The sequence below is a fragment of the Myripristis murdjan genome, chromosome 16, assembly GCF_902150065.1.
Source record: "Myripristis murdjan chromosome 16, fMyrMur1.1, whole genome shotgun sequence".
In the NCBI taxonomy this organism is placed as follows: domain Eukaryota; kingdom Metazoa; phylum Chordata; class Actinopteri; order Holocentriformes; family Holocentridae; genus Myripristis; species Myripristis murdjan.
In genome coordinates, this window is record NC_043995.1 from 5641190 (window position 1) to 5666570 (window position 25381).

The 25381-nt window shown below is 41.9% G+C and overlaps 2 protein-coding genes across 4 annotated transcripts in view; both read right to left on the reverse strand.

Annotated features, from left to right (window-relative positions):
• Positions 1-14674, reverse strand: part of znf407 (zinc finger protein 407) — a 170975-nt gene extending 156301 nt beyond the window's left edge. Inside the window, exons 1-4 of one of the 3 annotated variants that reach the window (XM_030072076.1) lie at positions 14597-14674; positions 11736-12488; positions 8840-11050; positions 2038-2152 (exon numbers count right to left, since the gene is read on the reverse strand). In XM_030072076.1, the coding sequence (XP_029927936.1) occupies positions 2038-2152; positions 8840-11050; positions 11736-12420 (3011 nt within the window). In that variant the 5' untranslated portion in view covers positions 12421-12488; positions 14597-14674. The other 2 variants (XM_030072078.1, XM_030072077.1) reach the window with 2 other exon arrangements.
• A 1939-nt stretch (positions 14675-16613) lies between these two features.
• Positions 16614-22960, reverse strand: LOC115373861 (beta-Ala-His dipeptidase). The gene is made up of 12 exons (XM_030072462.1): positions 22946-22960; positions 22424-22468; positions 22017-22160; positions 21318-21480; positions 19479-19567; positions 19140-19337; positions 18878-18962; positions 18182-18342; positions 17926-18090; positions 17470-17611; positions 16905-17052; positions 16614-16779 (listed from the first exon to the last, which is right to left on the reverse strand). The coding sequence occupies exons 1-12, from the start codon at positions 22958-22960 to the stop codon at positions 16716-16718; spliced, it is 1419 nt and encodes a 472-aa protein (XP_029928322.1). The 3' UTR covers positions 16614-16715.
• Positions 22961-25381: the final 2421 nt, after the last annotated feature.

A 25381-nucleotide genomic window follows, 5' to 3' on the forward strand; every position in this document is an offset into this window, starting at 1 on the left:
CAAAAAGATAGCCATATAGATAAATGGATAGACAGACACAGATATATAGATACAGATATAAAGCAGGTATAGTATCGGCATAGTCTCACCTTAATTGGAATGATGAATGGTGATAATAAGCAAGCAACCCATTTGCCAAGACTGTTTTTTTGGCTAAGCAAAATGTTACGCTGTCATTATCCACAGGAGAATGCCAGGCTTAATAGCCCTATAATCTCACTTTTCTAGGTCACCCAAAACCCAAAGCACAAAAAAAAAAAAAAAAAACAACAACAGGGGTGAAATCACATAACACATTACACCTGAAACATGGCCTCCCATTAGTAATGTGCTTTAGATTGGGATTAAGGAAGCTATATCATCAAATCTGAAAACTTGGGCAAGAGAACGGGCTATGTGTATGTATGGCTCTGCCCTTAATGAGGGTATTTCTGGAGGCTTCTTTGTGTTTGCTGCTCTTTAGTCAAGGGGAGGGATAGCCTGGTGATCAGTCAGTACTGAAAGCACACACAGGGCCGATTTGTCACCAGTGGCTGGCACTGGCAGCACACAGCTCCTCCATTCGCATGATTTGTGAAACCAGGGGCTGTATTTAGTAGTCCCATTTAAAGGCATATTGGAGAACTGCTCTGTATGTGTGTCTCAGTATGTGTGTGTGTATGTTGTGTGAGTAAAACTAGACTCTTGGTCAAAGCCCCAACACATTCACAGCACTTGGGCAAAAGGTTTTCAGCTGGAGGGCTTGTGAAACATGAGCCTTTTTCCCTCATTAAAGGAGAAGCTGTGTTTAAACCAAAGCTTGTTTGCTCCTGCTGTAATATGTTTGCAAACGGCAGCGGGAGCAAATAAACACATTCGCTCTGCTCGGCTTTAGAAGAACAAAATCCCAGCGACTGAACTAAACGGAACGGTTTACACAGAATTACACCGAGGGAGAAGCTAAATAACTCCGCATATGTCTTCATCTTAGCGAGCGTATCGCCGCAGAAGCATGATGGCACAAAGCTGGAAATCCCACAATTTACTCTATTCCCCGACTGCATGTTAAACAGCTTAACACGTCCATTTGAACAAGGCAAGGCAGCGGGGAGGTCTACCATGGGAATGAAACTAGCTGAACACAACATATGGTCGACATGCAGGGGGTACGAGGTACTGCGATACGAATCATAGCATTGCACTATTGAGCATTTATAGGCCTATGGTTACATATATAAACATGGACTGGGGTTATTAGTACAACTGAGATGATGAAGATGATGAAATAAACCCCCATTCTTTTAGCAGGCAAAGTGACTAGCAGCAATACATTTGTCTTTACACTACAGGAGCATCTTGGAAGGGGAAGGGAGGGTTATTCACACACTAAAGTCAGTGTTTTTTTAATTGAAGAGGTCAATAGCTGTGATTTTGTTTTTCAGTTTCTTTAAATTGGCCATTTCCATGCCAAAAAAAAAAAAAATATTCACTGTTTCTCACAAAACGTTATTTTTATCAGTGGAAAAGCTTCTGAAAAAGCATTTAGACCATCATGAGATACTAAAACTCTCCACTGAAAGCCAGACGAATGAAAACCCTTTTAGGGTTAGTGGCTCTTTAAAAACAAAGTGAGGCAGGCTTCATTTTGGCTTTCACAGACTCTATGAAGGGTTTACAAAATTATATCACTACATTCAATACATGCTGATTTCTGATCTTTGAGAAAAGGCCAGTAGCAATGGCACATTGATACACTGGCAAACTACTTTATCAGTTTAACCCTGACACACACATTTACAGACTGTTGCAGCTGAAAGATGGAAAAGTGCTACTCGTTCACCACGACCTTCAGTTTACGGGTTCATTGCTCTCATGATTGGACTAACCACTTTCTCCAAACTTAGATAATGAGCTGTAAACCAGCTAAGCCTTTTCCTCCCCACTTCGTCAATGTCAATTCTGCTGTCCTCCAAAGAGTTTGGGCCCCAAATCCTGTCTTAGCCTTCAAATAAATCGTTTTCCATCACTTTGTAAGAATGATAGTCCTGTGTAACTCACCCGCAGATGTCGCATTTGTACTCCCTCATGCCGAGGTGTCTCTTCACGTGGTTCCTGGCGTCTCCCAGCTGGGCAGTCGCAAAGTTGCAGATCTTACACTTGAAGGGCTTGGATCCTGCAAAGTAAAGTGTGGAGAGTTAATGTGCTGCTTTAACCCTGTGATGGAAAGAGTGAGGTGCCAGCTTCAACAGAGCATCACCGTTTAGTGGGTGGAGGGAACTTTTATCTTGCCATCCAGACCTGTTCCAAGTGCCAGGTACATAAAAAACTATGTTATCAGTTCTTTGCTAGTGTGAACCTTTAGTGTCTCCCTGCTTCACAGACCAAAAAATGACCTTCAAAGGAAAAAAAAAAAAAAAAAAACAGATGCGTTTAGTCCAGTCTCCATAAAAACTAGAGTCATACTCCAAGTTGCCAGCCTTCTCTTCCTTCACTCTCTCTCTCTCGCTATCTATCCTTGTCACTCTCCCCCGTCTCTTACCTACTCTTCCTTTGCCTGTGGATGCGTAAATTGGATTCCAAAGGTCAGACTGAATACGTAAATCAATTCTGTGTGCGCTCAGTACCTCCCGTTCCATCATTAAAGCACTAATCACTCTGGCGGGCTTCGTGGGGAGGTTTCTCCCTAATTATTGTCATTAATAAATCCAGAGGGCGGGGCGGCGTTTGAGAGAGTGGCAGAGCCTATGCCTGCCATCCGTCATTTAAGAGCAGAGCGGTGAGGGTTTGCTGCAGGTGCTAGGCAAGCCCCTGGGTGACTGCAAGTGTATAACGGGTGGGTGGGCAAGGCACCGGCATCTGCGAGGAGAACTGGGCCCTCTTCACTAAAGGAAAGGGAAAAAATAAGAAATAAAAAGTCACAAATCATTAGTTATGGGCGATGTTTAGATTTCGCTTCAACCAAACGCTACATTCAGCCGAATAAATGATTTCTTTTCCTCACTGCCATGCTTAGGCCTGCACTCCCACACAAAGCACTGGATTAAACCCAAGGCACCAAAACCTGTGCATATGGCAAAAAAAAAACAGACAATATAAATAGTGTCGGGCTGAACCACATCCAGGGCAGCGGCGTACAGTGCAACACTCCAATCTAAGTGGCAGCCCGGTACAATATCCATGCATGCATCTTTAAGCAAAGCCTCACCCTCTGCCGGTGAATATCCCTAGACATTCTGCAATATTTATTCCAGGGGCAGCAGCTGATTTGATTAAGCACTTTGTGTAGATTACTAATTCGTTCATACACGGTTCACTTGCTGTGAGCTGGAAGTACGACACATCGAATTTTAGGCCAGTAACGAAGATTGAAAGGCAAGCTTGTGCTAACAAGGCCCATAAACACGGGTCGAGGGTGGGGAGTCCACACACGGGCACCAGCAAGCCCGGCCTCTTCATTTCACATGTCCCTACAGTGTACTACACACACACACACACACACACATACACGCACACTAAAACCACAAGACACAATCATAAACGCACATGGACGAGCAGAGGGGAAGACAGACACAAACACACACACACACACACACATAACTGCACGCAATGACCCTCGTGCACACAGTCCCTCACACTCACGCACGCCCTGTACACACTGCATCTAAATTCAGTGCCCTCCACACACCTAAATGTGAACACACACACAAAGACATTAAAATGACAAGACACGGTTATGAACATCCATGGGTAAACAGTAAGAAAGACAATCTCACACACACACACACACACACACCCCAAACCTGAGGTGAGGCGAGAGAGAGGCGTATGGGGAGCTGATTTGTCCAGATGGCTGGCTGAGTATGAGACATGGCAGAGAGGAGAGAGATGTAACATCCCTCAGTTCTCACATCTTATCACATTAATACTCCACCACTCCACTTAAACAGCCTCCGTGAAACTGAAATTGACCATCAATGCAGTGTCATGTTAAATTAATATTGCCATCCACATAGGGGCGATGTGGCTCCCTCACATCCCGGATGAGACGGGGAATGACTAATTCATTTCCTGATAGGAGAGGAACCTCCTGCAATGTTTCAGTACTACCCCACCAGCCCTCCCAACACACACACACACACACACACACACTATGTGGAAAGCCTTACACAAGCTACACACTGCTGTCAGAGGCTTAGCAATGACCTTCAGGTATGGAAGATAAGAATTTTGAGTGGTCGATACTAGAGTTATGTCAGTTTACCAATACACTGAGCCAATATTGGGCTTTTATCACAGTAAAAATCCATGACATTTTCATACAAATAAAACTGGTTTTTGTTGTTTGATACGTCCTATCAGCAACTGATAAAACACAGTAATGATTCAGCCCAGGGCTGTGGTCTTTGAGCTCAGTCTTGCTCCGGTTCCTATTGTGCTTCAGACTTCACCAGCAATGGGGGTTGACTCGACTGTTGGCCAACGATGTACAACTTATTAAGATGCTACTGTAATTTCTCCACCAGGTTCACCTGTGATTATTTTCTCCCCATACTAAAAACAGTTTAAAGCAAAAGTGAACTTGTGTGTGAGTGTTGGGGTTTATACTTCCCTGCATGTTATAAGAGTCCACATGATCGTGAAGTATCCTCATTAGTTGCTCTGTGCTCCCCTGGGACACTAATACTGTACTTCTATAGTGTGACAAAACAGGAACTAGAATAACACCATCAGTACATAAGCAAACAGCAACAAAGCTGATTATGCCAATATAAAAAATAAGTCCCGATGCTTATTTTTTCTGTGTAACTGAAAGTATGATCAGGTTGCTTCTTCCTTGCGCAAGGCTACTATGCTTAAGTTTGCTGGAGGCGCTAATTGATCTACTTTCTACCGGATCTACTTTCCAGTTCATGTGGGCCACTTACTTTCCTCCAAAAACGGGTACAAAGAACTTGTTGCTTTTTATACTGGCATAAACAGCTTTATTTGTGTTTGTAGATGTGCTACAAGTGTTATTTTGGGACTTGTTCTGCTGCGTTATGGAAGTGAAAGGAGAGACATAAATACAGTATTGTGGATTAGCAGCCCGGGGGAGCATGAACAACTAATATGGATATTTCATCACACTGTTGACTTACTCCTACACATCAGGTTTTGAAATTGCCACATTCTTAACTACGGTGATGTTGACTACAGCTCTGATTCAACCAAAGCTTTTACATTTACTATTCTAAATATCTGGTGTCATGCAGGTCTTTGCTGGGAAAAATCAGCTTCAGTGTGTCCACTGGGTTCCCTAATATTGAACTAGGTTGACCAGCTGTCAAGCAAAATTCAGAAAGTCCCAAATTATGAGTAGTAGTTATGAGTAGAAACCAAATCCTGTCCTTTTTGTCCTGAAAATTAGACTAAATCCAAGTTTTGATTAGTTATAGCCTCATAAAATGTTTAACACTGATTGTTGTGAAACATCTGACCACACCCACCTCCTCTGTCCCAAATTGCACCCATTCTCATCTGCTCACCCTATATCGAACAGTTGGGGTGGGTCAGGAGCTGCTAACCCTAAAAAATGTATTACCTTGCCCATCACTGGAGAGTTTTATGTGTCATGATGGTCTAAATACTGTTTCAGAGCCTTTTCCACCCTGACAAGAATAAACGTTTTAAATCTTAAACACCTCAAATAGACTCCTTCAGCATTTCCAGGCACACTTGAAGTATTCCTCGTCACTTCTGTTTTTACTTAGCCGACTGTATCCCTGTTTTATGGTTTATGTCTTTATGTGTTTTTGTTTATGTTCTTGGGCCCTAACTGAAGACAATTTCTGTAATTTCATGAGATAGACAAAAAGTTTTTAAAATCTTGGCATTATTGGGAAACACTGAATTGGAACTTCTCATAGATAGATAGATAGATAGATAGATAGATAGATAGATAGATAGATAGATAGATAGATAGATAGATAGATAGATAGATAAAAATAGAAAACACTTCATTTCAGCTATTGGCAGCTTCAGTCCAAAAATATCTGCACACATTTGTGAGACCTGATTCAATAATACAGATCACAGCTCGATAGTTTTTACATGCTGAGAATTTTAAAATTCAGTTCAATCACGATGAGGCCATAGCAACACTTGTAATTTTACTTGTCTTTTATTTCTATTAAGCACACACTGCATCCTGTGCGTGAGTGTGCATGCATGGCACTGGTGTGTGTTCATTACTCTGCAGCTCAGTCTGAGGTCAGACAGCTCGCTCCAGTGAAAAAGTGACCAATTTACCTCAAAATGCAAATTCCAGCTGCACCCTCATTGGCAAAATGCAAGTGCGTGTATGTGTTTTTCCACTTTCCTTAAAGGGACAAATTGACAAATCTGTGTGCAGCCTCCCACTACCGTCCCCTGATTTCACTGATTAATCAAGTGAATAAAAACTAGGTCTTAATTAAAAGGATCTGGACGTGCTCCCAGCCCAGAAACTGGCAGACCCCCACAGTCCTGCTGTACAGCCCCACAAACAAACTCGCAGAATAAATGACCACAATATAAAAAGGTGCATAATTCAATGTAATGAGGAAACTTAGCAATAATAACAACTGGCATATTGTTGTCAAAATGAAGAGAAATAGGTGCTTACCACAAATAAGAGCAGCATCAATGAAAGCAACGACGCAATCTCATAAACAAGCACATAATTCAATTGAATAAAAAGAGTGAAACATCAAAAACAAAATATAGATCAAGTGAAAGCTCAGTGTATGTCCTTGACTTGAAATCCATCTGTTTGGACCTCGGTGACACTACTTTCATTTGCTTAAGTAACACTTCTCCTGACCTCAAAACTCAAGAATTATGGCTTTGGGTGAAATCATGAATACACATAGACTAACCATTAATAAGAAGAAATTGGGGGCTCGTCATAAATTATACAGATTCAAAGGTATTATCGCTACAGCTTTAGGCATTTTGACTTAAGAGAATATTGGCAATATGCTGAACCAAAATAACAAACAAAATTAAAAAGACCAAGGATTTTTGTTTCCATATAATATCTGCTGGAGATATTACTTCTTTGCCCTGCCAAACACGTCACAGGTCTCAGGATATTTTACAGGAGCGCAATTTGCACCCCTCCGTGTAAGCACATGCTTGAATTAATTTAGGGACATAATATGGTGTAATGGGGTGAAATCAGCACATTATAGCACATTATAGATTGCAAAAGAGTTCTCCATGAGGTCACGTGGGGGAACACTATCTGCGGGTTGTCTAACAGCCTACAAGAACCCTATAAAACCTGCACCTACCTAAGCCAAGCCTCTGAAAGTGGAACCCTTCCCATTTCATCTCCAGCTCTATCTCAAGCCATGCCGCTGTTAGCTGGTCATTCCACCCAAGAAACACACAAACACGCAAACACACACACAGAAACCACAGAGCTATGGACTTCAATTAAAGTCCCATTAAAGTTTGGGCTGAAAGGGGGATGGAACATAGGAAGTAGAGAAGGGCATTTATTGATGGCGCCCTCACATCTCGTTCCTGCATTAAGTTGATTTTAAAAGCAATTAATACACATGGTCAGGGAAGAGTAATGGAGCGCCCTCTGTTCTTAACCTGCCGGACGTTCCCCAGCCAAAGCCCTGACCAATGCAGCCCTGCTTTGCATTATAAATGACAAGATAAATCTTAATGGATTGAGGATAATCAGCTAGCCATGAAGGCTGACATATACACATATTCACTACACATACAAGCTCTCGCACACTTACACACCGGCATGGACATACAGACACAAGGGAAATTAAGGGCTTTGAATACGTCTGCATTGATTATTTTAAATTATTAGCCCACCTCTCTTTGGACCTCCAATGCTTTTAGCCTAAGCTTTAACACATTTACAGAGACTTATTGACTATAATTACAACTGAGTCTTGGTAATGGACACATCAATTATGAGTCGCACATGTCTCTGACCAGGCGTTGCTCAGGGAATCCCAATCTGGGGTCCATTAGCGTCTCTGCTGCTGGTCTGCAGCTCAATCAGTCTTTACCTTCACCTCTCCTGAAACAGCTATTACCTGGCTGGAGTAGATAGTAGCCTAAACATTAGCTTGTGCTGCCACAGAGTAGGTTATCTGTGTCTACTCTATACTATTGTCCCTAAAATAGGCCTAATAGCTGAGCAGCTTCACAAAGACATTTTTGTTTTCCTTTTAAGAGTTTTTGTTAATGGCTTTTCTTAAAGCAGTGCTCTTATTTTAACAGTGTTTGAGTGTGCAGTAAGTATCATAATCACAGAATATAATAAACACAATCTGCAATACTTTTGGAGCAACTTTATGGGCAGTAACATGATTGAATTGCATGTAATGTTTTGTGATAATTGCAAGGAAATCTCATCTGTGCTTCAACTGGACCTACAATCTGCATCACAATGTACTTCAAGTAGGTGTTAACAAGTGATAATGAAGGTTACCAGTCATCGAAGTCATGGTATATCTACAAGTAGCGAGTCAAAGGCAACTAGACTTTTCTAAGTAATTTTGAAGAGGATGCCTCTTGGATAAGTAGCTTTTAAAAGTCCCATTTTTGCATAATCAACATCTCAATTGTTTTAAGAGTAAAAATCTCCCTTTAACTTCTGCCCTTCTCTGCATCTACATTCTCTCTGCATTCTCCCTTTATGACCGAGGATTGTTTAATAGGTGAAATAAGGGATCATCTTAGCTTAAAGCTTCATTAACCTAGGAAGTATTGTTTAAAAGGGTGTTCCTTAGATTTTGAAAATTTGGTATAATATATGCCCGGGTGTATGAGGAATGCATGGTTTGAATGAAAGCAGGATACATACCGGTGTGTGTGCGTATGTGTGCCAGGAAAGCCATGGAGTTGCTGCTCTTGCAAACCTTTCCACAGTATTTACACACACTGCCTTGGTTCTCCTCGCGCTCACGGTTGATCTGCTCTGTGTCTTCCAGCACGTACTTGTTGACCTCCCTCAGGAGTTCCTCGTGTTTCTCTTTGATGTGGACAAACAGCTCCTGCTCTGTTTCAAAGCGGTCTGTGCATTTGACGCACTTGAAGGTGGCCCCCCCTTCGGGCAGCTCCTCAACACTGTTCTGCTCGTTGCGGAGGTGGGCTGCACTGCTCAGGTGCTGGTGCAGGTTGCTCTCAGTGTAGAATGACTTGCCACAAACCATGCAGTGGAAACGCTTTTCCTTGGATGGATGCTTCATGGAGATATGAACATTGAGGCCACTAAGGCCATCAGCCATGAAGCCACAGTCGTCACAGCGGATGCGAGCAGTGGGACCTTTGGTCTCATCTTTCACCTTCACCTCCTTGGGTTTGATCTTCTTGACATGGGGGGCAGGACTGGGAGCAGTGAAGTTGGGGAGCACCGATGATCCTCCAGTCAGACATATAACAGCAGCTTCCCCTTCCAGAGACAGGCCCTCTTGCAGAGCCTGCTCTTGCTCAGCGAGGACCTTCATAGATACAATGCAAGGATCGAAGGGGTTGCTTCTGGACAGCTGTGTCTCTGTCAAAGGGCTGTTGCCCTTCATCCCCTGCCCAGTAGACTGTTCCACTACAGGCTGGAGCTCTGCAGGAGCCTTCTCAGTATCAGACACTGTCGCAGGTAAGACAGCCTCGGTGGCCGGATCCGCCTCCTCACCGGTGCAAGATGTGGTTTCGGCCTGTGTTTCAACACTGCCAGTCATTACTACAATTTTAACTGCATTCTCGCAGGCCACGGCATCACCAGCCTCTGTGGGCGGGGTGGCTGGAGCTATATGCTGGCCATCGACAGTTTGGCTATCATCAGAACAAACCTCAGACTCCTCTATATGAGCAGTTTCAGGGCTAACAGTTTCAGCTTCAGGTTTTGGGTTAGGGTCAGTATCTTCTACTTCCACCTGCTCAATGACCTCCTTCAGCTTCACTGGAAGCGGCAACGTTCTCAGACCATCATTCCCCACTGGCTCCAGGTATTTCTGGCTTTTCAACTTGTGCTTGTCTGTGGCAGCATGGCGAGACATTTCCCTGCTCGTCACAGCATAGTAGCTACATGCTAGACAGACAAACTCAAAGTCTTTGGTGTGCTTTCTCTTCACATGAAGATGGAGTGAAGGGATTGAATGAGCTACAAAATCACAATGGCTGCAGGCATTAACAGAGTCATATTTACTCTTTTTGCTGCTTGTGTCTGACTTTGCTTGTTCTTCTCCACTGTTTTCTTTGGAGCCTGTGCTGTCAGGTTCTGCTTCTTTATCTGCGTTCTGAGAGACGGCTTTTGGTTCCTGGGCTGGTGTGTTTGTCTCAGTGTTGACTGCTTTCTTATTCGCAGACTCCTGTGCACGTCTAACATGTTTCTTTGTGATACAGTGGCGGTCCATGTCTCCTTTGGTCACACAGCTGTAGTTGCAGAGAGTGCAGTTGTAGCCATACTCCTTGCTATGCTTACGGCGCACATGAACACTAAGGTTGGTAGCGTTGGACACTACCAGGCCACAGTATCCACAAGTGGTGGTGGTCGCCTGTTTTGGCCTCCCCCTTTTCTTCCTGGGAGGCTCATCTGATGCTTCCCCCTCAGCCAACACAACTGCAGCAGCCTCAACTGCCTCCTCAGATTCAAGGTCTCCTTCTGACAGTGGAGATTCTCCTTCTTCACCTGTCTCTTCAGCCACATTATCCATAACGACATCATCCCCAGTACTGTCTCGTTTGACCCTCTCGACATGGTTCTCAAATGAAGATGATCCGGTGCTTTTCTCCCCCGTCTGATGCTGCTTGTGGCTATCTGAGGACAGGTGAGTCTGCATCCACTCAGCTGTGGCCGAAAAAAAATTACATAATTTGCAGCGGTGCCAGTCCTGACTGGGATGTTTGACTCGAACATGGCTCTCTAATAATGCAGAGGTGCCAACCCTAAAATCACAGCTCATACATTTCAACTGGAACCTGCTGAGCAAGCGTTTGGGTGCCACGGGTGCTGGGATAACCCTCAGGGTGTTGCCAAGAGCTGCTGCCTCCTCTTCATCCATGTTCTCATCAGCATCAACTGGAAAATAATTCATTCATTTTTTAAAAAAGACACACTCTTGTTTTGACAATGTTTTCAAACATCACAAACAACATTACCAAAATTAACAATTCAGTTTAAAAGTATAAAAATTGTGCTCAATCCAAACTCATAAAAATTATGATCGTAGTTAGCAGTATAGCAAAACAACCACTTTTTTGGTTGGAAATGTTTTGTAATTGTGTTTGAGCCAAAAATGCATCCCAAATAGAATTTGCATGCAATGCTAACAAGTATAAAGTTAAAACTAAGCTAAAGAACTTTATCAACAGACCAAATTAGGACCAAATGGGCTGGTCCATGAACAACAAATTGCTACTTTGGGCCTGAATTATGCATCATAGAATTTTTCTGGCCAGAAACGTTATTAATCCTTGTGCTAACAAAGTTTTTCTCCACAAGAAAATGTGCCTATGTCCCCAACAAATTACCTAATATCATTGAAATATTCTGACTGTGTCCACATATTCTGTCTCCAATTGAATGGAGCAACTGTTGGATCTGTCTTGTACTGACAATCCAATGAGCCTTGTTTCTCCATTTCTAGCTCTGAGGAGACATGTTCATGTTCATGACTCTAGAAAAGACTGTCAGTGGAACACAACAAATTCTATTCAAGGGTGGGTTCCCACTTTAAATGGACAGAGGTTCCACAAATACTCACATGTGTATGGGGTGTCTTTGGTGTGGTGTCTGTTGACATGCACCTCTAGTAAGGGCTTGTCCCTAAACTCTTGTCCACAGTAGTTGCAGGAATAAATAATCTTGGGTTTTGGGGTTCGTTTGCTCACTCTTCTCACTTGGGTGGGGACGCTCTCTTCTTGAGTTTCCTGCGTTTTGTCCTCTGTCCTCTCCTTAGCAGAACCCTTTGCATATATCCCATGATCTTTGGCTACTGCTCTCACCTCATCAAGACCAGATCCGGCCTCAGCCTCCTGGTTTTGATCAGCCTCACCGGCATTTTGTTTGTGCAGGCCCACCTCCTCTGGGTTTTCATCTGGACCTGCATTAGAGGCATTTTCACCATCTTCCACTGGATTTGCTGTCGACTTAGCGTTCTTTTTCATCAATTTCCCATGTTTTCTTGCAGAATGTATCTTCAGTGCTCTTGGGCATTTGGCTAGAAAGCCACAGATACTGCAGAGGTCGTCTCCATCTTGAGGCGTGTAGTGTGGCCACGGCTTCTCAGACAGCTCCTCATCTGCTTCATCAGAGTCAGCAGTCTTTGTGGGTGAGGCAGTTTCATCCGTCTCCATTTCCTCGATGTCTTTCTGCACTTTGCCTCCTGTGTCATCTTTAGGCACCTTGTCCTCAGCAACCTCCTTCCCTGACATCAATGTTTTATCCATATCATATCTTGCTGTACTCTCTTGTAAAAGTGAAGTTGATCGCTGTGAACAAAGCTTTGATCAAACTCCTGGAAAAAAACAAAAGAATGAGAAAGAAGAGAATGACTTTTGTACACTCAAATGACTTGAAACAAACTTTACTGAATGAAACAAAATTCCATAAACAAATGAGCATGCTGGCCATATATTTTTAATTTAACTACTGATCACTGGAGAAGCGATCGCCTGTCTGACCATACCTAGGTATATGTCGCCATCTAGTGCCTCCAGAGATGAACTGTCATTTAAAGACAAGCCAGCGAGGTATTAGCAGGAGGTGCTTACCAAATCAGATAAACCAAGCTGCCCTGAGCCTTGCTTTTATTGAGAATGTATGTCATTGCTTTGTTTGAGCAGATGATATTACAGAGAAGTGCACATATGAATTAAATATGCAACGGCAAAATTAAATGTGCCGGAATTTCCCTGTCACTATCTGAATTTTGGAAGCACCACGCATCTGTGGAGGAATGAGTCGATTTCCAGCCGGTTTTATTAATACTGATACTATAAGTTTAATTCCCATTATAGAGGAAAGCTGATATGCCTATATCTTTGACAAAAATATGAATGTAATTGTGTTTCATTTATGACAACGATCAAACTTGTTTAATACACTGAGCAAGTTGCAGCCTCTTCTGCACATTCCACATCTCGTTTTTTTTTTTTTTTTTTAAGCTTCAAAGGTCTTCAGTGGCTCATCTGGTTCTCTTTTAATCGCCATCTCACTTTTTGTGTTGATATAAGTTACTCTGATAGGGAAATGTTTGATGTTACATTTTGTAAAATTAAATCTCTTCTTTAGACATAATGCACACGTTATTTAATTTATTTTTTTATTACAAATTTCCAGAGTACATATTTTTATATTTCATATTTGCTTTTCTATTTCTTATAATTTAATTTGAGAATTTGAGCAGGAGCTACTGACCCGATTTTCCCCCGGGGATCGATAAAGTATTTCTGATTCTGATTAATTTAAGCAAAGTCCCGTTTAAAGCCTGGCAAACTGATGTGCTCTTACCACAAACCAATCAAACTCGGCAGAGAAGGACTTGCGATGACACTGTAATTAATGATCACTATGTTCAAATATATCCGGCAGTGGTTATTACTCATTAATTGTGCGGGTCACACTGTTTCTGTGAGTTACCTCAACTTAGAAAATGTGTTAAGGCTGGTCACCAGTGCAGTCCACTGGGCATTTCAGTGGAGTTGGGACAGGAGGGGAAGGGGATTAGACTGAACGGTGTTGGAGGAGCGGTACATATACGACGGAATGAAGACTGGTTCCTGACGAGCTCAAGCGCTCCTGTGTGTTATGGTGCATTATTATGATGAGCAGTTTTTCACTGTTATGCATTGGGAAATATACAGTGGTCATTTGTTAGTGATTTCGGCATGACGGTCTCTCCGCTGATTAGAGGACGTACGACACACGGGGGCAGAGATAAGCTGTGATGAAACAGGACTTCCATCGCGGAGCTCCATCCAGAGCTGGACAGCCAGGGTCATGCAGTGTGTGCCACCGATACACAACAAGTGTTGCAGGCAGCGGCACAGCTCTGCCGCCAACTGAGCCGAGCCTCACACACCAGTTAGCTTCCTGGCTGGCTAACGGTGGGGGGAAAGCCAGCAGCTTCGCAGGCTTTCCAAAGTAAAGCCTGGCTATTTCAACACAGCATATCTCCCAACTTCACGGCAACCACTCCCAAACTACGTCTCCCACTGCTGGTGGACATCGACAAATGTCGTCTCACTGTAATTAATCGCTCATGTTGCAATAGGCATCAAGTTAGCTTAAGTTAGATCGCTTTCTGCTGCTGGCTAATGTGGCTAACAAGCTAGCAAGCAACATAGTTATCAAGTATAGTGAGTTACGTACAGCGCGGCCAATGAAAATGCGATTTTAACTCTTTCATCCAATCGCATGTTGGCAGAGGCGGGATTTGTGCAGTCTTAGGCTTCGAAAACGACGGCAGCACAGAGGCCCAAAAAGGAGGCTAACATCGACCTTTGGATTACTACTTAATACAGTAATAGTAGTGACTGCAAAAACATCGAGGAACGGCTAACGCGCCTATAAACATGACACCGTACATGAAGTTTTAAAATAACTAGCATGCAGAGAGCTCACCTCTTAATTTATGGATTTATCCACCGTCCGCGCTTTTTGCTCCTAGTCACAAATGGCGTACCGTAGTGTGGGCCATGCGTCACCAGAGGGCGGCCGGTTGGCTGCCTGCAGCTTTTCTGTTTTTTTAATTCATCAGCTGACGCTGCATTCATGTTCCATGGGAAAATCCGTAATAACAGTTTAGATAGAATAGATAATAGTCTTTATTGTCCACAAAGGTGGAAATTTGCTGTATTGCATGAGTTTTTGCATTTGATATGACAGCCTTTCTTGTAAATGTTGACAAAAATTATTTATACTTTATTGTCAGCCAGGGCTGAAACACCCAAGCACCATTTGTAACAGCACATAACAAAAAACATTCTTGGTTGTGTCAAAAAAGGCTGTGTTTACTATTTAAACTCCTCTCCTGTACGATGAACAGAACAGGTGGAAAATAATGGCAGATACTGTGGTGACTCATAATAACCAGCTCCTTAATCTTATTTTCGCTGATAAAAAAAGGGCACTGTCTACTGATTAACTGAGTCCGCAGTCTGCATAAGACCGACTAACACCGTGTCCTCAGCATATTTACGCAATTGGCAGGTTGAATTCATATATTTGCATTTGATTGCTGTATAGAGAGGGCAAGACAGGTGAAAGCACACAGCTTTGGGGTGCTCCTGTATTCAGGATACTCCATTTGAGCAGCACTTTTTTGAGAGTTAAAAGCAACCAAGTGCTCACACGCTCAAACTGTTCCAACTGACACTCTTTCAAGACTGCCAAGAAGCTTTCTGGACTCAAGTATCACACTGATAGATATAAGCTTAAAGGGAAAAAAAATGCTGGTCTCTATATTCTGCAAGGAAATAAATGAATACACTCCTCCAATGACAAGGCTGTGAAATAAATATTTCTTTATCATACTGAGGTCTGGAAAATACCCTTTAGCTGGGATGCAGTGCTGCTAAATCCACCTGACCTCAACTGACTTAACTGATGGAGGAATACAATTACCCAACCTTGAAGGCTGACATAAATGGCATGAAATGAACTGTATACACCAAGAACATCAAACTGATTTATGCAACATGAGGTCAGTGTACTCAAGGACACTGAAAAATATTTTATGAGAAGGTAATTGATGTTTTTGTTTGTGTTGCTGTGTTTTATTTACCACAACGTCACACATTCTCAGACATTATATTTTAAAACTATTTTCTGAAATGTTCATGTTCCTAGGAAAACAAACAAAAAAGTGATGCACGGGCCAAAAAATGTCTGCCAATCTGTGTTTTTGTAAGAGCGGCGTTGTGGCCTGCATGGAAGACATACAGATACTTGTGTATAATTTTCCCTTAAATGGTCAGCCCGTGATGGATCACCACTTCCATTTGACAACCAATGTTGGGTTTTCCACAGACTGAAGATGGATTAATGCATCGGCTTTAATTGATTAAGTAGCCTGACAGGTCAGGAGGTGATAAATGATACCTCCTGCAATGAGTACACAGTTTACTTTTGCAATAATTTTCTTTAATTCATCACAGTCAAAATGATATGACATGGACGGTTGGAAACAGAGCCCACCACCCCCCTCATTTCCCATTTTTCATTAGGATTCATCAGTCATTTTTCCCCCCCATTAGATGTCTTTTAACTAAGAGAGGGACGGCCGGCTTTGGTGGACATTTTCCTCTCTCTCTGTCTGCCTTTCGTCATTGCTCTAATGAAAAATCACTATAATATTCATACAAGGACTTCAGATGTGTCCACAGCACTCAATCAATGCGTTTACAGTGACCATTTCCTCACTTTATTCAATGTTTTGATTTTATTTTCTTTTTACTTGTGATTCAAGGCATCACTCCTCCCTCTCGTCTTTCCTATCAGTAAAGTTTAGCACTTGTTCAAGTACATGTTGAAAGCAATCAGACAAGTCGATTAAATTAATTTTTTTCTACTGTGATTTTTTTTTTTCAAATAAAGAAGAAAAGAAAATCATGATGAAGTGCAAGTAGACAAGTGAATTTACAACAAACATGCAAATGATAGTGTGGTTTGATTACCCAGAGGTCAAGTTACAAGATCATGTGCAACATGACAAAATGAGGTTTCATCGTGTGTGAATGTATTAAACTTGTGACAGCTCGTAAATGTAAGCCGCAAACAGCTTCGTCCCTTCAATGAAGTTGTACCTGCAGTGCAGAGACAATAGAGTAAACAATAAAGTCAAACATAAAGTGATTTCAAAGTATTTTCCTGAGGATTTACTCTTCAATATGCAAGAGCTGTATCTCAGCCCAGTGTTAATGTTTCTAACCTGCTGATTTTCTCATTCTTGGAGTGTTCTCCATCATCATGGCCTCCGATCGGTAGCATCATCACGCTTTTGCCGGTCACTTCTTGGAAGTCTTGGAGGATTGGGACGGTTGATCCCTCGCGGATCAGCTCAGGTTCCATTCCAAAGACTGCCACATGGAACACCAGGAAAGAAGACACAAGACTTAAATGAAAAGACAAGAGAGTGTCTGCACAAACCACACTGCATTCTCCAGGAGTATAATCAGAGATCTAGTAAAAAGTATCACAGAAGGAAAATTTGTCCACCGTTTTACTTGTAGGAATAGAGTTTACCCTCCTTTATAAGCTCATAGAAATGTTTGTGACTTATATTCAAAATCACATCATAGTAAATGCTATCAGTCTGTAGTTCATTCAAACCTGTGATAATCAGCGACTGGAGGCCACTCTGTAGTTCACTCCGCTTTTGCTAATCACTGCATCTTTAAGCATGACCAAAAATCAAATGTTATGTGCTTTTAACATTGAAAGGAATCCATTACTGCACGAAAACTAAAACGACAGCACATCAAAAGTTGACTCACCATTTTTAATGGCTTTCCCTCCAGCAACATACTGATTGTCACAGAGTTTGCCCACCCACGGTTTAGCTCCAATAGCACTGGTCACTTTCATCCTGTTGGGGCTTCTCAGTCCATTGAAGACCTGCTTCAGATGCTCCTGTACCTGGTGACAGAGGCTTGTGTTACAGAAGGAAGAACTGCAGTAAAGTACAATTACAGTAAGCAAAACACCATTTCTGGCCTTTTTATTCTATAAAATGAAACTTTAATATTCCCTGGCTGATCAGTTTATTAAACTCTTAATGGAGGGACCAACAGATGTTATACACAAAAAGTATAGAAATATTTTGGCTACTGAGGAGATACAGTTGCTACAGCATAGTTACCAGCTGTGACTATTTTTAGCTGCAACCAGCAGCCAATATAAGGCATGGTTTGAGATATAAAGTTAGAGTTGATGGGCCTATCATTCGGTACCTTTCTCTCAACATCAGGTGGGTTCATGCTGGGCACGTGGCGTATTGAGAACTTCCCAATGACCCGTCCAGGGATGACAGTTTTAATGCCTGGCTCCGAGAATGCTCCCTGAATACCGTGGATGGACAGGGATGGATGACGCCATCGAGCCATTAAGACTTCTTCCTGGATGGTGAGAGCATTCTATGTTTTTTGCACTGCTTGAAACACAAAACAACAAATTACACACATCAGAAAGCTGAAGCTCTTCACTAACCTTCGTGTCTTGCAGAAAGTGCTTCACGCCCACCACCTTTTTCATATCCTCCAGGTCAAAGCTGATGTTTTGGTAAGTCTTCCTTTCACTGTCAGTGAGGGGAACCACGTCGTCAGTGACGCCCGGAATGAGAATCTTACCTGTGTGGTCCACCAGACTTGCTGTTGTCATACAGAGAAGTTGTTTAGGACAATTTCCACAAAGTTACTCACTTTTGCATTTGTCTGCTTTGAAGACTTGTGGTTCTCTGTGATTAACAAATTGAGTTTTGATTAAAAAAAAAAAAAAAAAAAAAAGCATTTATTTAATCACTGTCAAAAAATAACACAGAGATTAAAAAATATAAACCAACCTCCAAGGGTCTAAAAAACAGAGTACTAAAATAATTAATACTATACAGTACCCCACCCAACACACACACACACACACACACAAGAAATCCCTCTGTACTCCACATCACACTACAAACCATCACAACTGTCACTTACGCACACAGAATTAAACTACAAAAGATGCTCCAGGTACAAATATTCATCAAAAAGAAAAGCATACACATACAGTGTTGACTGAAAGTTAAAGAGAAGAAAGAGGAAAATTAGTCTGCCATCATTGCTTTCATTGCACAGTGCCAACCCACCCACACACACACACACACACAAACATGACACTGATCAACAAACTATCCACTCTTCTCACCCAGCAAGGCTATCAAATCAGTCATAGGCTCATGGATTGAACCCCCATACACCCCAGAATGAAAGTCATCCACAGGGCCATCAACCTTGAAACACACAAGACAGGTTTAATAGCAGTTAATGTCTCAAGATTTGATTGATGTACTTGATAATTAATGTGATGTATAAAAACATATAGTATTGAATTAATCACTACATGGTTTCACACCTCATATATTTTTTTATTTATTCAAGTGCCCAACCAAGTGAGCTCCTAAGTTTACCTCAACAAAGAAATAGCTGCTCCCCCTGGCTCCGTAGGTCAGAGCTGGATTCCTAGATGCCCAAACACTATCAGAGATGACAATGTAGTCCACATCTGCAAAAAAGCTGTCATTTCTCTCCATGATCAGCTCTCGCAAACCAAATGAACCCGATTCCTCCGTTCCTTCAATGATGAATTTCAGATTCAGTGGTATTTCCTGGACAAGAACATATGCTTATTGCACTTTTATGTATATTTGCTTTCATTGTATTCTATGAGGCATAAATTATGTATGTGCATGTCTCAACTATTGTGTGATGCTCAGAAATGTTCCAGTAGTAAGAGAACATATAATAACCTGCTCTATGGCTTGATACACTTCAACAGCATGAAGCCAGGCCAGTACTGGTCCTTTATTATCAGTGGCGCCTCGCCCATACAGATTGCCTAGAAGATGTGAAGATTAAAGCTGTCTTGACATGATCATCATAAAATGGCACATTATTGAAGACAAGGGTATAAACAACATGGGCTTTTTGAACGTTGACATCTGATATCTAATATTTTGTGCTGAAACTGAATATCTTTCGTTTTCCCCCTTTCAATGCAAAAAGAACATATACCTTATAATACATTACAAAATGACATTTAGTAGATGCTTCCGATTAAAGCAACTTAAGGTAGGTGCCTTTTGTCAATAGCAGTCAAACAAACCCCATAACCATGTCTTCATCAGCTAAGTTCCACAGGAATAAGCATAAGTGGTAGTCTTCTGTAATTTTCTTCAGCAAAAGATAGTTAACATTTCAGCTGCTCTGACAGAAGAGGCAAGTTAGTAGCACCTTTGTGGTTCAAGAAATGAAAGGAGTTGTGACTAGGATGAATGAGTTCTGAGTCCAGTGATGGAGGGACTAGGTGACCTACAAGGGAGGAAGACCAAAGTGAACGAACTGGGGTTTGGAATCTGATCAGAGATTGCAGATATGGACACGGGCAGTTTGATGTACTGCCCTGTAAGTGAGCACTAGTATGTTAGATGTGAACAGAGATGGAAAGCCAGTGAAATGAGTTGAAGAAAGGAGTTGGTTCAACACAAAATGGGTGCTATACTCCAAAGAGAAAACTGCTGCAGTAATCTTGGTGGGAGATGATAAGCAACTGAACCAGCAGTTGTGTCACTTCCCTCATAAGAAGTGGGCATATTCTGCAACTGTCACTGAAGGAAAACATACAGGAGTGGGTTGTCGTGGCAGTGTTGCCAGAGCAGGGCAGCTGGTTGTTCAAGATCATCCCTAGGTTCTCAGCAGGCAGAGACAAAAGCATAGTGGTGTTCTCAATGGTGATGAAGAGGTCTGTGCAAAGGCTTGTCGTGGGATAAAAAGTAGCTCTGTCTTGTCAAGACTGTGCTTGAGATGATGCACAGGCATCCAAGCACTTATGTATTTACGGCATGTGGTGATGCTCTGATGAGATACATCAATTTGTTTTTCTGTGGGGGGAGAACAGCAAGGGCCCCAGGACAGAGCCCTGAGGGACACCAGTGGTAAGACTGCATGGTCTGAACAGACATCCTTTCCAAAGACCAAGGATGATGGATTAGCTAAGTAGGATGTAATCCAGGAATGTGCAGATGCTGTAATGCCAAGCTCAAAGAGGATGGAGAGTAGCATTTGGTGGTCAACTGTGCCAAAAGTGGCAGCCAAATGAAGGAAAATAAGAATGAAGGAGAGGAATGGAGCTCAATGTGTACAGTGTCTGTGACAGCTAAGAGAGCAGTCTCAGGGAGTGAGAAGCCTTGACATTGGATTGAAGTAGGTCCAGAAGGTAATATGAGGTTATGGCTGTCAAAGTTTACTCATTCACGCATGTGATTAATTCAGATAAAGGCCAAACTATTTGTTCCAAGTTCTTCCAATAGTAGTAATAACGTTCATCTGCCAAACCACACCTGTGGACTTTATGTAGATATTTATATATACAGTATACAGGTCACGATAGGATATTAAAACTCTATTGAAACTGAGACAACTTAAATTCTTTTAGTGCTAGCAGTTCATTAATGCAGATTGACCCACCACAGCTATTTAAACACCTAAATTTAATAAAAGGCCAATATCAACTTAATATACTGGCAACAACAACATAAACCCATTTATGACAAAGCAAATGCTTCAATCATGCAGCATGGGGCACCCACCACTGATCTCAGTCAGGTTGTAGGGATTGGTGGCCCACCCATCTTCTTTCTTGGCCGGCTGAACGTCCACATGGCCATAGATGCAGAGCGTGGCTTTCTTTGGGTCCCCTGGAAACTCAGCCAGCAACACCGGGGGAACGGGAACCACTGCTCCACTGGATAACTTTGAATAACACAGCAAAATGGGTTGGCTGTTTACTCAGGTTTGTGTGGTGTATGTTTTAAATGAGACAGATATATATCCTTTGGAGTTATTGATTACCTCTCTGATTTTGGTTATAAAAGCCAGTTTCCATTTAATATCATTTTGTTTATCAGGACTATATTGCATTTATAGCAGGATGGTGTGTTTCTGAGTTGTTTCCCATCATCTCTACTATTAAATGCAGTCCAATACACTGATGCACACCATGAACATGGTATTACATAGGTAAGGATTAATCAACATGTTTGTTTTGACTGTCTTTTACCCATTTGAGAGTAACGCAGCAGTGATGTCATTCTGTCCCTGTCTAAATCTTACCATTGCTTTGCTCTTTCTCTTGCACTGTTAATAGGAGGAGGAGCTAATTCATCTTAGGTATATCAGATGACAACATTGCCTGGTCGGTGTCTGATTTTTAATAAAAGGCCAATATCAGCTCCATCAGTCTAACGGTAGCTCATGTTTGTGTGTGTGACGGATTATCACTTTATTACCTGTTGTGTTCCCACATCTGCTAACTCCACGCTGCCTCCCATCTCGCGAATCCTCTGTGCAGTGATGTTCAGCATTTTCTCAACCTCTATCCATTTGGCTGGATCACTTGATTCGCTCTGAACTGCCACCCATTCAGCCAGCCTCTGAAACATGAACAGAGCAGCAGGGATCACTTTTCACATGTCAGAGTTCTCTTCATCACACAACAGAATGAAGCTTTCAGCTGGTTTCCACCATCTCTTTAGTGCTCAGTCTGCAAGGAAAATTCAACCCTCAAATACCTTCGCATTCCAGCAGTTATTTTGTGATGAAGTGGTCATCTACATAGTGACTGGATGCCATAGTTTTGGGGTGGATTTTTTTCTTTAAATGGCTTTTTGAATACAGCTCCAGAGAGCAGCCTCACCTGGATGAACTGGTCCTGGTGATCATCAATGTATTGAAACAGGGACTTCAGCGGTGATGATCCTGCAGCGCTGGAGGATGAAGCTGGTGTATGAAGTAATATGAATACAGGAACAACACATTGAACCTGAGAATAGCCACAAGGACTTATGAAAAGACAGTTAAAGTAAGATAAGGGAAGGGTAGGCAGTAATCTACCCCAAAGGAAAACAGATTTTTAAAAAACATAGTAAATGGTGGCCTGTTCCACATAGAACAGCTGAAATTTTTAATGTGTTACATTATGTCAGTGTTTCAGTCCAATAATCTGCTGGTCATCATCTATTTCAACTGCGTAGGATGGTGTGTGCATGCCAACATAGCCCCAAATCTAGGTTTGCGTGAATCTAATATTTATGCTGATTTAAGACTCAGACAGACGCACACACACACACACACACACACACACACACACACAGACTGATAATGTTGCACTTTGAATAAACATGCTCACTGCAGTTAGCAGCAGTAGTAGTCCCAGGACGGGTACATAAGCCATCATGTCAGTATAGTTGACCAATAGCTAATGACAGGAAACATGGGGTTACCCCACTGAAAACCTGAGATGGAGGACCTAGGGAAAATCACCCAAAAAACAGACATTCCCACACACAGGAATACTGTTGTTTTTTTGTTGTTATGTTTTTGTTTTGTTTTTTTAAACTTTGGCTGTCTTTATTAAGTCCTAAAAAGCAGCAAAACAACACAAGACAAACCAGAAAACTCTCAGTTGACCACATAACTCTGCCAAAACTATATAATTGTCAAGGTATGCCAGTTTCATACATTGGCTATTCACCAAAAATTATTCACACCCACTGCCACGCTCCCCTTTGTCCAATCAGTGGGAAAAGTTCCTACTTTTTTTTAGATATCTTGGTAACAAGCAAACAAAGACAAATGTAATGGGGTGAGAACATAACCCCCATCTAGAGGTTATTAAATCATTCACTTTACTGTGGCTTTAATGTTAGAGGTAAGCGGAAAACCACAGAGTGAAAAAAATCCCCTAATATAAAGGAAATCATGTAGTCAAAATCCCCATTTCATCATCATATCAGTTTCATGTCGATGCTCTGCATGTCTGATCTTTTACTGCCCTACTCTTCTCTAACCATTCTCTTTCCTTCTTTCTTTCAGAAACTGCATAAAACATTCTCTGAGTGTGACTAAAAAACTGCATCTCAGCTTCACTTACCAAAGTTTTGAAGCACATTGTGTGCTCCGAGTTAAAATTTGCCAAATGAAGTTTTCTTCGCATGGCCATCATGTAACTGTGAGTCTTCTGTGTTTCTGTGTCTGGACACCAGACGTATCTGATATGAGTGCCAAAGTACAACTTGACTTCCAGGTTTCACTGACAGACAGTTGGATGTCACACAGCAAACACACAGCTACCTCCCTGGAGTTATATGAGGCCAAATACCAATGCCAATATGAGCCGGTAAGGACAGTCAGTTCCAAGTTTCACAGAGTGGGGTCCTGCAGTATTTCAGTCTTTAGATCAGGAGGGCCAAGCGGGCTAGGCTGCTGAATAAAGGTGTCTCTGGAGGTGGGGCTTCATTCCCTCCTCTGAAAACAACTGATTTTACACTTCAGGGAGCCTCAGTAATAAGGGAGAGTACACTTCAACAGCAGGAGCCAGATTCAAGCTGCCATAGTAGCATCTATCCTGCCTAGGTGTCCATGAGCAAGACACAGAATCCAATGATACAATAAATTTATAATGCACTGTATAATTCACAAGGAAAGCCACATTTTGTCCCTCTTCTTGCCACATGTCATTTCCACAACTATCCAATGCTTTCATACAATGAAGAACAGTTAAAAGTACAATATGTAACAATTTATTTGCTCAAATGTGCAGATGAAGGGTGAAGTGTTTCACAAGTGCTATTGATCAATACCAGTCACTCTGCCGTTACTGCGATGGCTGCCAAGTTTTGGGGCTTTCAAAACATCCAAGCCAGTACAACCTTTTTGCTTTGTTTTCTTGTTGCTTTCCTTCTTTGAGCTCCTTTAAACAGCTAAAATGTTACGAAAATCTAATCTGTGTTGTGGTGTAAAAATACTGCCTTTAGATAAAGGAAAAACTATGCCACACACTGGAGTCTGTATCAGATGGGGACAGCAATGGAGGGAAATAGCCACTAGATGGTGCTAAAGTGCCATAAAATTACATATTGTACCTTCAACATAGGAAGAACATGATCTGAGGCACTGGAAGGCCAAAAACGTTTTGCCATTTTCTTTGCCATGTGTGAATAAAACACAAATAGGTAGTTCTGCATATTCCCAGCCAGTCACCCACTTCCCAGTCATGTGTTCAACAGCCCCCCTCATCTCTGACAGTTTTTTTATCATTATTATCATTATTATTATTATTATTATTATTATTATTATTATTATATTTAGCTAGTAATGGTAATGACATTTTTAACTAGGCTCAATATTCCAGGTAAGGAAGGCATTGAGCCCCAACCATATTGTCCCAGTATCATTAGTCAGGTGGAAACAGGGCCATAGACTGTCACTAGAGCAGCAGATTGGGGATGAGCTCAGCACCAGGTTCAGCTTGCTTTATCCACCGCAGCAGAGAGTCTGACCTTCTCAAACCCGCGGGATTAATTCAATAATCTGAATTTGAACCGTTGTGATCAGGTCGAGCCTTTATAACTTACAGCCATGAAATACATTAGTAATACATAAGTAATTGGCAGCGCATTAAAATGAGGCTGGAGTGAGCAAAGATGTCTCCTTTTGTTAAATGCCTGTTGCTTGTTGAAGGAATTTTATTTTCATTTTTATGTTAATTTATTTATTTGAAAGAAGGACTAGCAAAGTAAGAACTTCATTGTACAGTGTAACGGGTCTGTTTTACCTTGTATGTGACAGCAAAACTTTCTCTGATGAGGAAGAT

Coding starts and splice junctions, on each gene's coding strand:
- LOC115373861 (XM_030072462.1), bottom strand. Junction 18,963..19,139: donor GCAGCTATTTCTTTGTTGAG/GTAAACTTAGGA, acceptor GTGTGTTTCAAG/GTTGATGGCCCTGTGGATGA. Junction 16,780..16,904: donor AAGAATGAGAAAATCAGCAG/GTTAGAAACATT, acceptor TCTGCACTGCAG/GTACAACTTCATTGAAGGGA.